The 14,176-nt window shown below is 40.3% G+C and overlaps 1 protein-coding gene across 1 annotated transcript in view; it reads right to left on the reverse strand.

Moving 5' to 3' along the window:
* Positions 1–14,176, reverse strand: part of COL25A1 (collagen type XXV alpha 1 chain) — a 421,681-nt gene that overhangs the window by 41,176 nt on the left and 366,329 nt on the right. The window contains exons 19-20 of the mRNA XM_067568260.1: positions 1,865–1,927; positions 1,081–1,149 (exon numbers count right to left, since the gene is read on the reverse strand). Of these exons, the coding sequence (XP_067424361.1) occupies positions 1,081–1,149; positions 1,865–1,927 (132 nt within the window). The remainder of the gene's footprint in view (positions 1–1,080; positions 1,150–1,864; positions 1,928–14,176) is intronic.

Consider the following 14,176-nt stretch of genomic DNA (forward strand, 5'->3'; position numbering starts at 1 on the left):
TGAAGCGTGGAAAGCCAAATGAGTTTATGAGAAGTTACAAATAAACACCTCATAAAAGACCTGACACAGAAGATCCCTGGCTTCGATTTTCCAGTTTATGGGCAACCCTAAACCGCATCTGCACAAACCATTGGAGATGTGGATAATTACTGAACAAATAGAAAATTAAAGACTCTCCAGTGTGCAAATGTGGTCACCTAGAACAAACCATGGAACGTATAACAACCAATGCCTGATTCACAAATACAAAGGAGGCATCACAGCAATACATTCTGCTACTCCAGATGCAATTATCTGGCTTAACCATCTGAATATAAAATTATAGTTGTTGCTCTACATTTACATCAGCCATACAAAGAAGAAGTAGAAAATGCTTAGAGGATATTAAATTACATTTTGGGTTACTTCTTTAGTTCTTCTTACAAAATTAGAAAACAAGCAGCAAAATGGACGTTCTCTGAACTTGAAAGGTTACAGTGCTCAAACAGTTCAAACTAGGGTATTTATAGACACATCAGGGCATCTTTTGTAAATTTCCATAGCTGTATCACAATTTATACCATCTGAGGATTTATCTCCTTCAGTCCAAATAATGGATTCCACTTTAGGGCCCAATTCTGCAGTTGTGAACACTAAACTACCACTGGCTTCTGGACTAAACTGTGGATATGTTTATACTGCAGCTGGAGGTACAATTTCCAGCTTAGGGAGATGTACACACACTAGCTGTGATTGATCTAACACACTAAAAATAGCAGCATAGCTGTGGTGGAAGGGGTTAGCTGCCCGAGTACAATCCCATCCAGGACCCATGGTACAGACTTGGAGCAGCTAGTCCATCCCACCACCCATGCTGCTGTGATTACAATGCAATTTTTAGTGCATCAGCTTGATGAAAGTTAGCATGTGTAGATCTACCCCAGCTGGAAATTATCCCCCTCACTTCAGTGCACAGGGATGAATTCACGTTGTTCTCCTTTAAAGCTCATTTGCAAAGTTTTGTTCTGGTTTTTGAAGTAGTTATTGAATATTTATATCTCTAAAACTAAAAAAACATTGCCAGTGTTAAATCAGACTGACCTTTGGCCCAGGAACTCCAGGTTCACCTCTCTCACCCTTCCCAGGAGGCCCTGCTTCTCCTCTTTCACCCTGTCAAAGATTACAACACATATGTACACATCACAAAACACAGGCAACCTTTAGTATAGAACTATGTCAGTTCAGAAAAACTAATCAGGATGTACTTTCAAGCCAATCTGACAGCTATAATGGGATGGAGAACTTTTTTCCTAAGGAAACTCACAGCATTCCTGAAAGCATAAGTGGATTTTTTATGTAACTTAATCGGAGTCATTTTCTGTTGAACACGACTGTATTATCTGAGATATAGTACGTAACAAAAGACCAGAATACGGCCTAGAGAGAAGGGAGCAGAGGTCAGGAAGTGCCACCTCTTACTTCCATTCTCATAACTGATGGGTTAGTTAGTTTCAGTGTTCTGAATGAGTGAAGGTCAATCTGATGGCTAAGAAATGAAGTGTTGGCCTTTTAGGAGCCTATTGGCAGCCACTACAGCAAACAAACCACAGGTCTGAGATGCTTTTGCTGGTTAGAAGGCGAGCAGCTGTATTCTGCACAAGTGTGAATTTTAATATTTCCAAATTTGGGGGGTACTTTAAAGTTTTAACCTGAACTCTAAACTTTTTGGCAGTTTTTGATAAGTATCACCCTCTTGTAAGGATTTTTATCCTTAAATGACTGATTATAGACTCTCAACCTGAACTTCACTTTAACTTTTTTTCGTGGGGGTCATTAACATGAAAGAACCCAATACAATATGGGTGAGTGGAGGGAAGAAGCTTACCTTTGTTCCTGGTAACCCTGGTAACCCAGGTTCTCCCTGTGGACCAAAGAAACCTGGTTCACCCTTTAAAAGATGAGAGCATATTAGATTATTCTTCGTTTAATAGTACATCATTACAATAAAATCAGTTTTCTTCTAATGGTATTTTCTTCTGTGATCCAATAGCTATAGAGAGATTAATTAGGGATGATTTAATTATTCAGGGATGGTTTCCATCAGCATACTTCTTGGAGCAAAGCATCACGTAGCTTGAGAAAAACAAATGAACTGGAAGGCTTCAAATCTTGAAGCTAAGGACTGTTAACATCACCCTGGATTGTGCTGCAATTTACCAAACAAAAATCCACCAAGGGAAGACTAACATCCTGGTGGATTCAGGGAGTAGGTGGGGTTGAGAACCAGGGTTCCTCCCGTTCCCTGCTTCTCCCTGCCCATTTATTTGCAGAGCGGAATAACAGGTAAGTAGCTCCTGCTCTCTCCCACCATGGCCAGTCGCAACTGAGCATGGCGGAGTAGGGAGTAAGGAAGGTCTTATTCCCTCTCACGCCCCTGCACATCTAAAGTAATGGTTGTGGCAACTTAGTCTAGATTAGCGACTACAATGCAGCACAAAGCTTTAAATAACTCTGTATGGTCTGCAGGGGACTATACGAACCATATGTTTTCCTTTACAGGCTCTCCCTGAATGAGGCCTCCTGTTTCCTAGCATTCTATTTTCCCCATCAATCTGAACCAAGAAGAAGTTTAGCTACCAGCCATCATGAGATCAGATGGCCATAGTGCTACAGAGCGAACAATCACTTTTTAAAAAATGGTCACGTGTAAGTTTTAGTGGTATCCCCTGAATCTGAGCCTGACAACTCTACTTGGTTCTATTCAAACTGGTTCTGCTAGGTGGTGAACGCCCTCAGCTCCGCTGAAGTCAATGGGAATTGCGAAAGTACAGCACCTCACAGCGGCAGACTATTAATGGCTACATAATACCCCTCCCCCCCCACACACACAAACATTGGCTATTTTAAATACCTAGTATGACAAACACATCACAATTCCTTGTTTATAAAATTGTTTACATTGATATGAAAAGGGAGACACATGGTTTAATTCCAACTAGGAAATAAAGGGAAGTGTCAACTTGCTCATCGGCATGGAATTACAGGCGTGTTGCATTGTGAGAAAAATAATGCAGGTTATGAAGTCAGAGAGGGTTCTTGTATATCTGCATATGGAAATCATTGCTCTTATTGATCAATGTACCACTAGCAGTACAAAACTAAGGCCAGCAGATCTGCTAAAGCACAAAATGAGAGAGAGAAAGGGAGGAAATTAGTAGGAAATAAATAATGCACAAGCATGGGTGTTTCTTAATGAGATTAGAGGGTATGTTACCATAAGAAAACAACTCTAGAGTTCACATGCTAAGTCTTTGTAATGTAACTGTGTTAGTGCACACCGGTGAGAGTAACCTTTAGGTTTTCACTGTGGAGGGAGGCATTCCCTTTGTATGGCAGCAAACTAAAAAAAAAAAAATCACTTTCCCTCCACAGCAGTGGAATATCAATAGTTTATTTTAAAATTAAGAAGGTGTTTCACAACTCAAAATTATTTTACAATGTGCCAACACTATCACGTGGTCAGCTGGGCGGCTTTATTACTTGACCTGTTAATTATGATTTCTAGGGGAAGAAACAAGTACTAATTCCATGACCCAACTTTTTCTATCAGCAGCCAGGCTTAGAAATGTTATCCAAAGATCTTAATACAAAGCTTTTGGGTTAAATTCTGGCAGAGCATTCTGCATAGGCTCATACCAGAAACTTCATACACTGTAAAAGGAGTGCTGGCAAAACCTTTCCACTGCAAACCCAGCTTCCCCCCAAACCTGGCGAGAGATTATAAAGCACCTGTACAGCAACAGAAAATGTGGAGGATATTGTAAGAGATCCGTGGTTTTACTTGAATGATCTAAGAGTGCAGGGCTTATATCGAGACCTGCTTTAGTATTTTATCAGAACAGAGTTTTTTAAATAAATTGTGTAATATCCTTGGGCCTGGGATAGGTGTCGTGGAAAAATCTAAGTAAATAAAAGGATTCCACCTTCTCTCTCTATCTGGAAACCTCAGGCCATCATATTCCTGCCTTCCTTCTGGGGCAAGGCATAGGGGTGAGGCATTATACTCTGTATAGATATGGAACTATAACCCTGACCTGGGAATGACCCCTAAAAATAACCCATCTGAGTGGTTTATTTGTGCTCATAGTGTTCAGAGAAGCTCTGGATGGGCCTTCTGCCAGCCAGAATTCTGGCACATACTAACGTTGCTTTTGGAGAATAACTAGGAGTGTGTTTGGCAAATCATGTACCAATAGAATTATTCTTTTGTCTTGTACTTTTTCTTATGTTCAGAAGAAAGCCCACATTTGCTAATGTTCCTGAATCATAAGTCACCTCAGTTCACTTCAGTGATATCATACTACATTTCTCTCAATAATGTAATAATGTCACTGATGCAAACTGCTGGGATGAGGCTGCTACAGTGTACAGACAAAAATATGGATTATAAATATATTTAATGTCATTTTAAATAGAAAAAAATACTTGTCCTCAAAAATATATAGGTCGATGTGCTCAGTGTAATATCCATGCATGTTCATGTATAATTACTATGCTTCCACCTGCTAGGGGCAGGTGAATCAGGACATTAGCAGATGCTCTCACAAACTTCCAGAAGAGAAATCTGGCTGCTGGTGACACTTCTGAATGTTTGAGCAGATTCAGCTTTGGTGAAGAGCAACTTCACATGAAGGAAAAAGTGGGATACAAGAACCTAACCTCAAGCTTCTTGTCTAATGTAGACAAGTCTGCAACATATAATGACAAGGGCCAAATTCCAAACTCAAGTTATGCCCTGGAGGGAAGTGACAGATGTGAAATACTGGTAGTGAGGGAAAATAAACCACATCCAAGCTACTGTACTTGAGCCAAGAGGGAAGTGATAGAAAGATAAAATGGAAGATTGATCTAGCCATTGCAGTTCTCAGGGGCCAGAAAGGCGGAGAAGGAAAAGAATGGGGACAGCTGTGCATATAGTCTTCCCAGATCACTGCCTGAGCATGGTTATATCTCTGTACACACGAACCAAAACCAGGAAGGGCACTGTGACCCAGGGATCTCTTGGTGCCAACTGGCAGATGGCACAGTGGTGCAGACGGATTACAGGGATCCCCTGGGTCTGGTATCTACATATTAGTTTGCCAATGAGTGTCATGTAAGGTCTCTACTGAAAGTCTATGTTACACTGGTCCTCATAATCATTGTGAAATGTATGTGTGGATAATATGAAAGGAGTTTTGTATATACACTGAAAATTATGTTCCTAAGGTCTGTGACTTGGGAGGGGAGGTGGAGGGGGGGCTGAGAAACAGGTTTTTTTCAGGCAGAAGATGTTTATCAGTCTGTCTACATGTAAATTGAGTATTGTAGATTCATGCCTATTTATGGTCTGAGCAAAATGCTAATCAAGTGACTGCAAAGTCTCTTCAGGAGTAAGGGGAGGAGGAAGTGAGATCCTAGACAGGAAAACAGAAGCAGCACTATTTGCAAGTGAAGACAATGGATTTTTGGACTACAAGAGTCGAGATGCAGTTTTACTGAGGCATTAAGAAGACAGGGTGCTTGCCTCATGAATGGAAGATCATAGCCAATCCTGGCTGTAATGTGCTGGAAGGATTGGGGTGAGCTTTTACTCTGTATGAAATGACAATGTCTTGGAAGCTAAATTTAGGCTCCAGTATACGTGCTATGATTTTCTTTTACATGTAACCCTTTGTTTCCAATATTTCAGCTTGCTGTCATTGAACCCCCTGTTCTTTGTTACAGAAACTTATACTTGCTTTCCCGATAAACCAATTTAAGTGCTGTGTGTGAAGAAGAGCTGTGTTCTAGGCGTAACTGGTAAACTGTGGTGTCTTGTTCCTTTGGGAACAGAGGATCTGGGAATTCTGTGAGTTCCCAGTGGATCAGGTGCTGAGCATTCCAGGCAGACATTTGGATGACTAGCGTGTTGGAGTGTGCCTATTCTTAACCTGTACAGAGAAAGCAAGGCCTGTGGAGGCCTGGAAGGCAGCGCTTGTGTTGCCAGAAGCTGGTGGTGCCAGGGAGCTGACTCAGGCAAGCACAGACAAGGCTTCCTCATGTTAGGGGCAGGTGGTAGTGAGGTGCTCACAACCCAAGGGACCCTTGGGAAGCAACAGGCACAAATGAAATCTAATGTATTTTCAAAGAAATTAGCACAACCAAATAGGTAGCTTTAATGTTCAAAGACAAGACTGATTTGCAAACAGTTTCCAACTTAAAAATATTCATTGTTTTAACACTATGATTTATATCTTGGCTGTGTATCTCTAACATCTGATAGCTCTTCAGTGTAACTACAGCAAGTTGTACTGACAGAAAATGTCCACTAAGTGTACTTTTGTGCTATTCACAATATGTTTAGGTAACTTTAGTAAGCCCATTCCCTGGCTTTTCTGTCAGTTACTCGTAAAGGAAATGTTTACTCTGTAAAAAATGTATCTTCATCCTACCTAGCGTACAGTGCTAATATTGCCAGATTTCTGCTTTATCCTCATCTACGCTGCTCAGATAACAAAGCACATGAAACTGTCCAGATTAGTACTGTCACTGATGTGTGAAATGTAATGAAAACAAACAGTTTTATCTCAGTATCATACAGTGATGCTCCTGCGATGCAGAAGGAAGGGGAAAATCATTTTAACTAATCCATGGCACACACGACACAGAAGCCAGAAAGGATTATGATTACAAAATCAAGGACTATGTTATTTAAAAAATAATATCTGACACTAAAAAACTAACCCAGCATATTGCCACAGGAATACAAGATTATAGGTTGGATTCTGATCATACTTGCACAGATTTTACTCTTGCGTCATTATTGACTTCATTGCCGTTACTTCTGATCTGCCCTTGTTAAGTGAGATCAGAAACAGGCTTTAACTACTGTAGGATGCAGCACCCTTTAATGCAAAGAAATAATGCCACTAGGATTCATAGTACCTGCTGTCACATATGCTAATCTGTTTTAGTTTAGCAAAGGTTTTTTTCCAGTAGGTATGAGAGGTGACAAATTCACCCCAGTGCAGAGCACTCATGCCACGCCCTCTAACCCACAACTATGGCCCACATGAGGGGCTCAAATAATCCCGCCAAACTGGAGTGAATGTCATTCTAGATGATTTTTTTAAAAATGTATTCTCAAAAACTGGATTCAGCTTGCATTGCTGATTAAGAATATCACAGTAAGTGGAATGTATCACTCACATCTGCATTTAGTCATCTTTTCTTCTGCATCGATAGGCATAATGTGCTAGGGACAAAACCTATGGTCCTGGAAACTGATTCTAGATATAATCTAATGCAGCTTGCAGTCCGGGAGCAGATAAGTGTCATGTCCAGACGATCCACAGGTTCTCAGACATTGAGACGCTGAAGTGAACACTTCTGTCTATAAAACCAAGATGACTTTTAACTTTGACTTATCTAAACACCTGGTGCAGTTTCTTAAAGCAAACCAGAAGTTTTATCTTGTAAGGATCTACTATAAGCAGCTCAGTCTGCAGAAAACTGATCTGGGGACCCAAGAACATGAAATCTTGAAGGTGACATGTTAGGGAAGCAGGAGCACTGTGGTAGCAGATTGGCCAATAATCTTTTCTAGAGGATCAGCAATTCCTCTACTAGTAATATTGCCAGGCACATTAAAAAAAAAAAAAGCACTGAGAATTGTCTGTTTGTATTTTGGCTTAAGATTGTTGTGTTCATTAGTCATTATGAAACACTCACTTAGCAGAGCCCAGGTTTTCCAACAACATGATTTTTCAGATCAAGACATTACCTATTTGTAGGCATTGAGGCAAGTTCCACCAGTTTACTTGATATCAAGATACATTCCAAAAATTACTTCCATTATGCAGAAGGGCCCAAATCATTTGTTATTTGTGACGCTGGCACATCAGATGCCAGCTCATGCCAATGTCCCTAGGCCTCAAGTGAACACTATCAAATGCATAGCTGGAAACCAGTCTGAGTCACCTATGTGTTAGTATTGCTAACATCGGTATTAGACTTGGAACAATGTGTTTAGTCTTTATAAAATGCCTGTAAATTGCTGCATGCATTAATCTCACTTGTAATTTCTGTCACCCATACTATAAGGTAACACTTAAGTGTTTGCTCTGTAACTGTAAAAAATATTTTATCTGAACCTGACCAACCTGATTGCTTTCTATGATGAGGTGACTGGCTCTGTGGATGTAGGGAAGGCGGTGGATGTGATATACTTCGACTTTAGCAAAGCTTTTGATACTGTCTCTCACAGTATTCTTATCAGCAAGTTAAAGTAGTATGGGTTGGATGAATGGACTATAAAATGGATAGAGAACTAGCTAGAGCATAGGGCTCAATGAGTAGTGATCAATGGCTCCATGTCTAGCTGGCAACCGGTCACAAGAGAAGTTCCCCAGGGGTCGGTCCTGGGGCCGGTTTTGTTCAACATCTTCATTAATGATCTGGAGGACGGGGTAGATTGCACCCTCAGCAAGTTTGCGGATGACACTAAGCTGGGGGGAGTGGTAGATACCCTGGAAGGTAAGAATAGGATACAGAGTGACCTAAACAAACTGGAGGATTGGGCCAAAAGTAATCTAATGAGGTTCAACAAAGAAAAGTGCAGAGTCCTCCACTTTAGGAAGGAAGAATCCCATGCACAGCTATAGACTGGGGACCGACGAGCTAGGCAGCAGCTCTGCAGAAAAGGACCTGGGGGGTAACAGTGGATAAAAAGCTGGATATGAGTCAGCAGTGTGCCCTGGTTGTCAAGAAGGCTAATAGCATATTGGGCTGCATTAGGAGGGGCATTGCCAGCAGGTCACGGGAAGTGATTATTCCCCTCTATTCGGCATTGGTGAGGCCGCATTTAGACTATTGTGTCCAGTTTTGGGCCCCCCACTACAAAAAGGATGTGGACAAGTTGGAGAGAATACAGCGGAGGGTAACAAAAATGATTAGGGGGCTGGAGCACAGGACTTTTGAGGAGAGGCTGAGGGAACTGGGTTTGTTTAGTCTGCAAAAGAGAAGAGTGAGGGGGGATTTGATAGCGGCCTTTAACTACCTGAAAGGGGGTTCCAGGGAGGATGGGGTTAGGCAGTTCTCGGAGGTGGCAGATGACAGAACAAGGAGCAACGGTCTCAAGTTGCAGGGGGGGAGGTCTAGGTTGGACATTAGGAAAAAGTTTTTCACTAGGAGGGTGGTGAAGCACTGGAATGGGTTACCTAGAGAGGTGGTGGAATCTCCATCTTTAGAGGTTTTTAAGCTGAGGCTTGACAAAGCCCTGGCTGGGATGATATAGCTGAGGTTAGTCCTGCTTTGAGCAGGGGGTTGGACTAGATGACCTCCTGAGGTCCCTTCCAACTCTAATATTCTATGATTCTATGCTTCTATGAAACTGCAAAACCAGTCAGGAAAGAAGCATCACCAAGTGTGAACTACTGGTTTCACCCATGAGGAAGGGTTATCTATGGCCCATCAGGAAGGCCTATTGAATCCAAATGGTTCATTGTACACCACCAAAGAACAAGGACTTTGTTGATTGCTCCCGGCACACTTATGAAGAGGGGGACACGCAGAAACATTTGTCCTATCAGCTTGGACTCTATGGAGATGGGGATAAAAGTCCCTGACCAGAAGGAATTAGGGTCTTTTTATGCTGTTTGGACTCTAAGAGGCAAAGATTCCTAAACATAAGGAAGAGATATCCAGGATTAACCTGGATTAGCTTTAAAGGATCTATAGAGCTGGCATATTTCAGCAGCTCTATCATCATCTGAAACCTAAATCTGCAACTCATTTGTGTGTATATGTTTACCTGTTTTAATAATATAAATCACTCTCGTTTCTTTTTCTTAGTTAATAAATCCTTAATTAATTTACTATTGGTTTGGCTACAAGCATTGTCTTTGGTGTAAGATATAAGGTCCAAATTGACCTGGGGTAAGTGACTGGTCCTCGGGGACTGGGAGTAACCTGAGTATTTTGTGATCTTTGATGTAAAGTGACCGTCTATCACAGAATCAATCTTGCCTGGGTGGCAAGATAGATCAGTGTGTCCAAGAAGACTGTCTGTGACTCCATTTTAAGGATGTATATTGCCTGAGGAGTTTACACTTGTTACTTGGTTGGTGAAATCTAAGTACTGAACTCACAACCAGTTTGGGGTTTGTCCCTGCTTCTTAACAGTTTGCCCTGAGGTTGGTATTCCCGTTCCTGTGACATTATTAATAATAATGATGTTAATACTGTAAACTGTTAAATGTGATCACATCAAACCACCAGAAACAATAATCCAAGCCTCTTTGTTTTTCCCACAAATGTTCATGCAATGTAGAGTTGCTATCTTGGCAAATGACAAATTACAAGATACCTTTTGCCAATCCTTTTAGAATTATTTTAGCCCCTAATGAAGTAAACACAGGACATCAAAATGAAAAAATGTGTTAGTCCATTAAAACAAATGGTGTGATGTAGATCTAACAGAATGTAAGCCAGATATATATTTAGCTAATATTTTATACTTAAAAGGACCTTTAGAATCAGCAGCAGGGAAGCTTGTAACGATGTTCAACTCTTTTTGAGTACAGTCTGTTTTTTTGGGGGGGTGAAGGCAGGGGGGAGGTTGTCTTTTTTTTTTTTTACAGAAATTACTATCTAGACAAATGCTTCAGTGGCTGTTTCACATTTATCAATATTTTATGGGAGTAAATGGAGACAAGCTTTGAAATTAGAGGCTAACGATAAGAACAACACCATTTACTGTAGGTATCTTGATTGCTATAGATGTGCAAATTTATACTTTGTTTTCAGCCTCCTTCGGGTGAAACACCACCTGTTGTGCTCACAATATTTTAATCACCATTAATTTGTTGAAGGATTTACACTGCAACTGATTAGCAGTAGATTTCTAACCACTTCCTGACTTACGTTGGGTCTTCATCTCACAGTTCATATGCAGATCAACAGAATTATTTAACACTTCACACTTCTATAGAGGTCTACTCTGCTTTAGGTGCCTGGAATATATTTCTATAGCATAAAGGTTTAAAAAACAATATAAATATACTGTTTTGAGTAACACATAAACTAAATATATATGCAACAACTGTCAAGTGGTTAAGTAGTATACATTTGGCTGTAAAGGTGTAACTAGGGCTATGCTTTTATCATTAATGTTTTAAGGACATAAGAAGTTCTCTCTCATTCACATCAATGTATGCACAAATAAACTGAGCCTTTAAAACAAAAACTGTACTAAAAAGTGTGACAACGTTTAAAAATGTGTGTCAGTCTCAGCTGACACCTTTGACCTCCTTGTGTTGGTGAGACAAGCTTTCGAGTTAACACAGAGCTAAGCTTGAAAGCTTCTCTCTTTAACCAACAGAAGTTGGTCCCATGAAAGTTATTACCTCACTTACCTTGTATCTCTAATATTCTGGGACAAACACAGCTAAAACAGCACTGCATACTTTTGACCTTCAGCAGTCAGTGAGGCAGAAATTATATCATCAGGGAATTTAAAGATATTTTAATTCTCTCACTGAAATACTTATGTAAGACAATAAAAAAATATAGGCCCAATTCTCCCAGCCATGGAAAATAATCTTGGCAGGGCAAAGACTCTCCCAAAACACCATGTGAAGCTGTGGTATGGTTATCACAGGTTCCTCGTTCTAAAGCAGTTATGGTGGTTACATGGAAGTGGGCTGGCAAAGGACATTCAGAGCATGAATCTGCATGGAACACACGGAACACAAGCTTACACCTTAAAGACCCCCCAGCCAAACCTGAAAAGCACTTGTCCTTCCCATTTGTCCAACCACTCACTCTACCACCACAACTCTTTATTGCAAAACTCTTTTTAAAGAGTTAATACTGTTCCCAGCATTGACCTCCGTAGCTATATGCTTTGGAGTTCTCTCTTGGTGGCAGCATACAGCAGATCATCATCTACCCACCAGCTCCTTGCTCAGCAACATACCCCCCCACCACACACACTGCAGAGCCCCAGTCCCAAGATAGCTCACTGCAAAGAGGAGGTCCAATCAATTTTTTTTCTAGGCCCTGTTCCATTTATGCTCTTATTAATAGGGTGAGCTATGGAAGTCTGGCATCTAGGAGTTACTTCATACTTTAATTATTTGCTCTTCAGTTCTACACAGAATTGCTCCGTTGGTTGTTTTTCAGTTTGGACTGTGCAAACTGAAATGTCCTCATTTTATCCAGTCTAACAGATACATATGTTAGCTCAGTGTTTCTTAACCTGGAGTTTTAGAGGGGTCGCAAGTGCAGAGCTGGTATTGGGGGTGGCAAGAAAGGCAATTGTCTGGAGCCACAGGGGTGCCATGAAACTAAGTTACATGCCTCAGCCCCGTGGGAGTGGGACTCAGGCTTCAGGGGTACAGTAGTTTGGAAAGGTTAAGAACCACTGTGTTAGCTTATCATACATAGGGATGTGCCAGCCTTGAAAGACCCTCATGACTCATTCCTAAACAAATTTAAAATAGAAAGAAACTATATGAGATGTATTCCTTCCTTTATGCCAGTGGTCCCCAAACTTTTTTGGTCTGTGCCCCTCCTTCCCCAAATCTGGTCTGCACCTTTCTGGGATCTGTGGGCCAGAGCTGTGGCTGGGGCTCACAGTTTGGGGACCACTGCTTTATGATATTAAAAGATTTATAGGCAGATTGTGTTTAAAAAGAACAAAATAAAGCAAATTCAATTAAAGCAATGAAGTACATCAGGGCTGAATTTGAGTCACTGCCTTTTATTTTGATTCTCAGACACTGGCATCTGCTGTCTTCCAGTTTTGTTTCTATTTTGCGCTCAGAAGGACTACAATAGTTAGCCTGCAGTAAGGAAATGAAGGGTGTAAAGGGAAACCCCATAAACAATGTTCCATGTTTTTTTAGACCTTTGTTTAGATTTTTTTATACTAATTCACAATTGGCTCCATTGGTGCCCCGTTGCACAGGCTCCCTGGCTCCCTCATCACTTATGAGACCATATTTTGACTTTCTGATCAACCCAGTTGCCTAATCAACTTCTTAACTTGGAAAAAATATCTCTGGTTTTGTATTTATGACCATTTATTCAGTTTTTATGATTCATTAGAGGCAAAATGTATTATTCTTTAGCCTGTCTAAAAACCTGAAGCTTCAGGTTTTAACCAGACTCTGTTTTCTACAACATTTATTGCCTTTTAGTGAGTCCAATTTTCATTTTAAGAAAAGTGCAGTGGTGCTTGAAAAATATGTGATGATTTGCAAGGGTGCTAAAAGTATCAGCAACAATTCTGATAAATGCATCATGATTCTGCATGCATTAGTCATACAGAATACTTCTTACTTAAAGGCTAATTAGAATTCAAGTCAGCATGATACTTGCTTTTGAGGATAACAGTAAAAACATTTGTTGTAATAAGAGTCTCCTTTTTTCCTAAAGGCAGCCAACTTTTGCAATGATTGATCTGCTAAATTATTAGAAGAAAAGAATGAGACTGTACAGTCTGTCCAAAAAATTGTTTCCCTCTAAAACCAAGTTAGATGATAAATTTAATGGGCTTTTGTTGCTAATATTAAAAATGAACTGCAACTGTTTTCACTCATTTATGACCATCTAAAATCAAGAAAACATTTTCTATGGTGGCATTACATCATCAGAGTGTTTTCAGTTTACTGTTTTGACATCTCCATTATGGCTGATAAAATCCCTGATTTCTGGGTCTGCTTATTGGACTCTCAGATTACTCAACTGGATTCTAAATTTGGACTGACTTTATCCAGCACAAAGAAGCAAATTAAAAGACACTGTAAAACAGTTTCTCCCTACAAGATCAATCTGTTAACTTGTAACAGCTTTTGGGGAAACAGAATTCACATCCTGTGTTTCAGTTACTTATGTTTTACCCTTTTCTCACTTCCCTAGTACTTTAGTGTCTTTTCCAGGAACGAAATCCTGGAGTTTGTGAATTTAGAGGCTATTGTTTCTGATGGATTACAAAGAATTGCATATATTCTGAGGAATGCTATAGTACATGCTCTTGCCATCTGCAACAGTTAGTCATTATTCACAGCCAGTGTCAATGATGATTTCATATTCTGGGTTTGATTTTCAAAATTAGGTCTGGGAAATTACATGCCTAATTTGTGCAATTACCACAGTGACATAAATGGGCATG

This window comes from Emydura macquarii, unplaced genomic scaffold, assembly GCF_026122565.2.
Source record: "Emydura macquarii macquarii isolate MOO-44397 ecotype Brisbane River unplaced genomic scaffold, CSIRO-AGI_Emac_v2 contig_2863, whole genome shotgun sequence".
Classification (NCBI taxonomy): domain Eukaryota; kingdom Metazoa; phylum Chordata; order Testudines; family Chelidae; genus Emydura; species Emydura macquarii.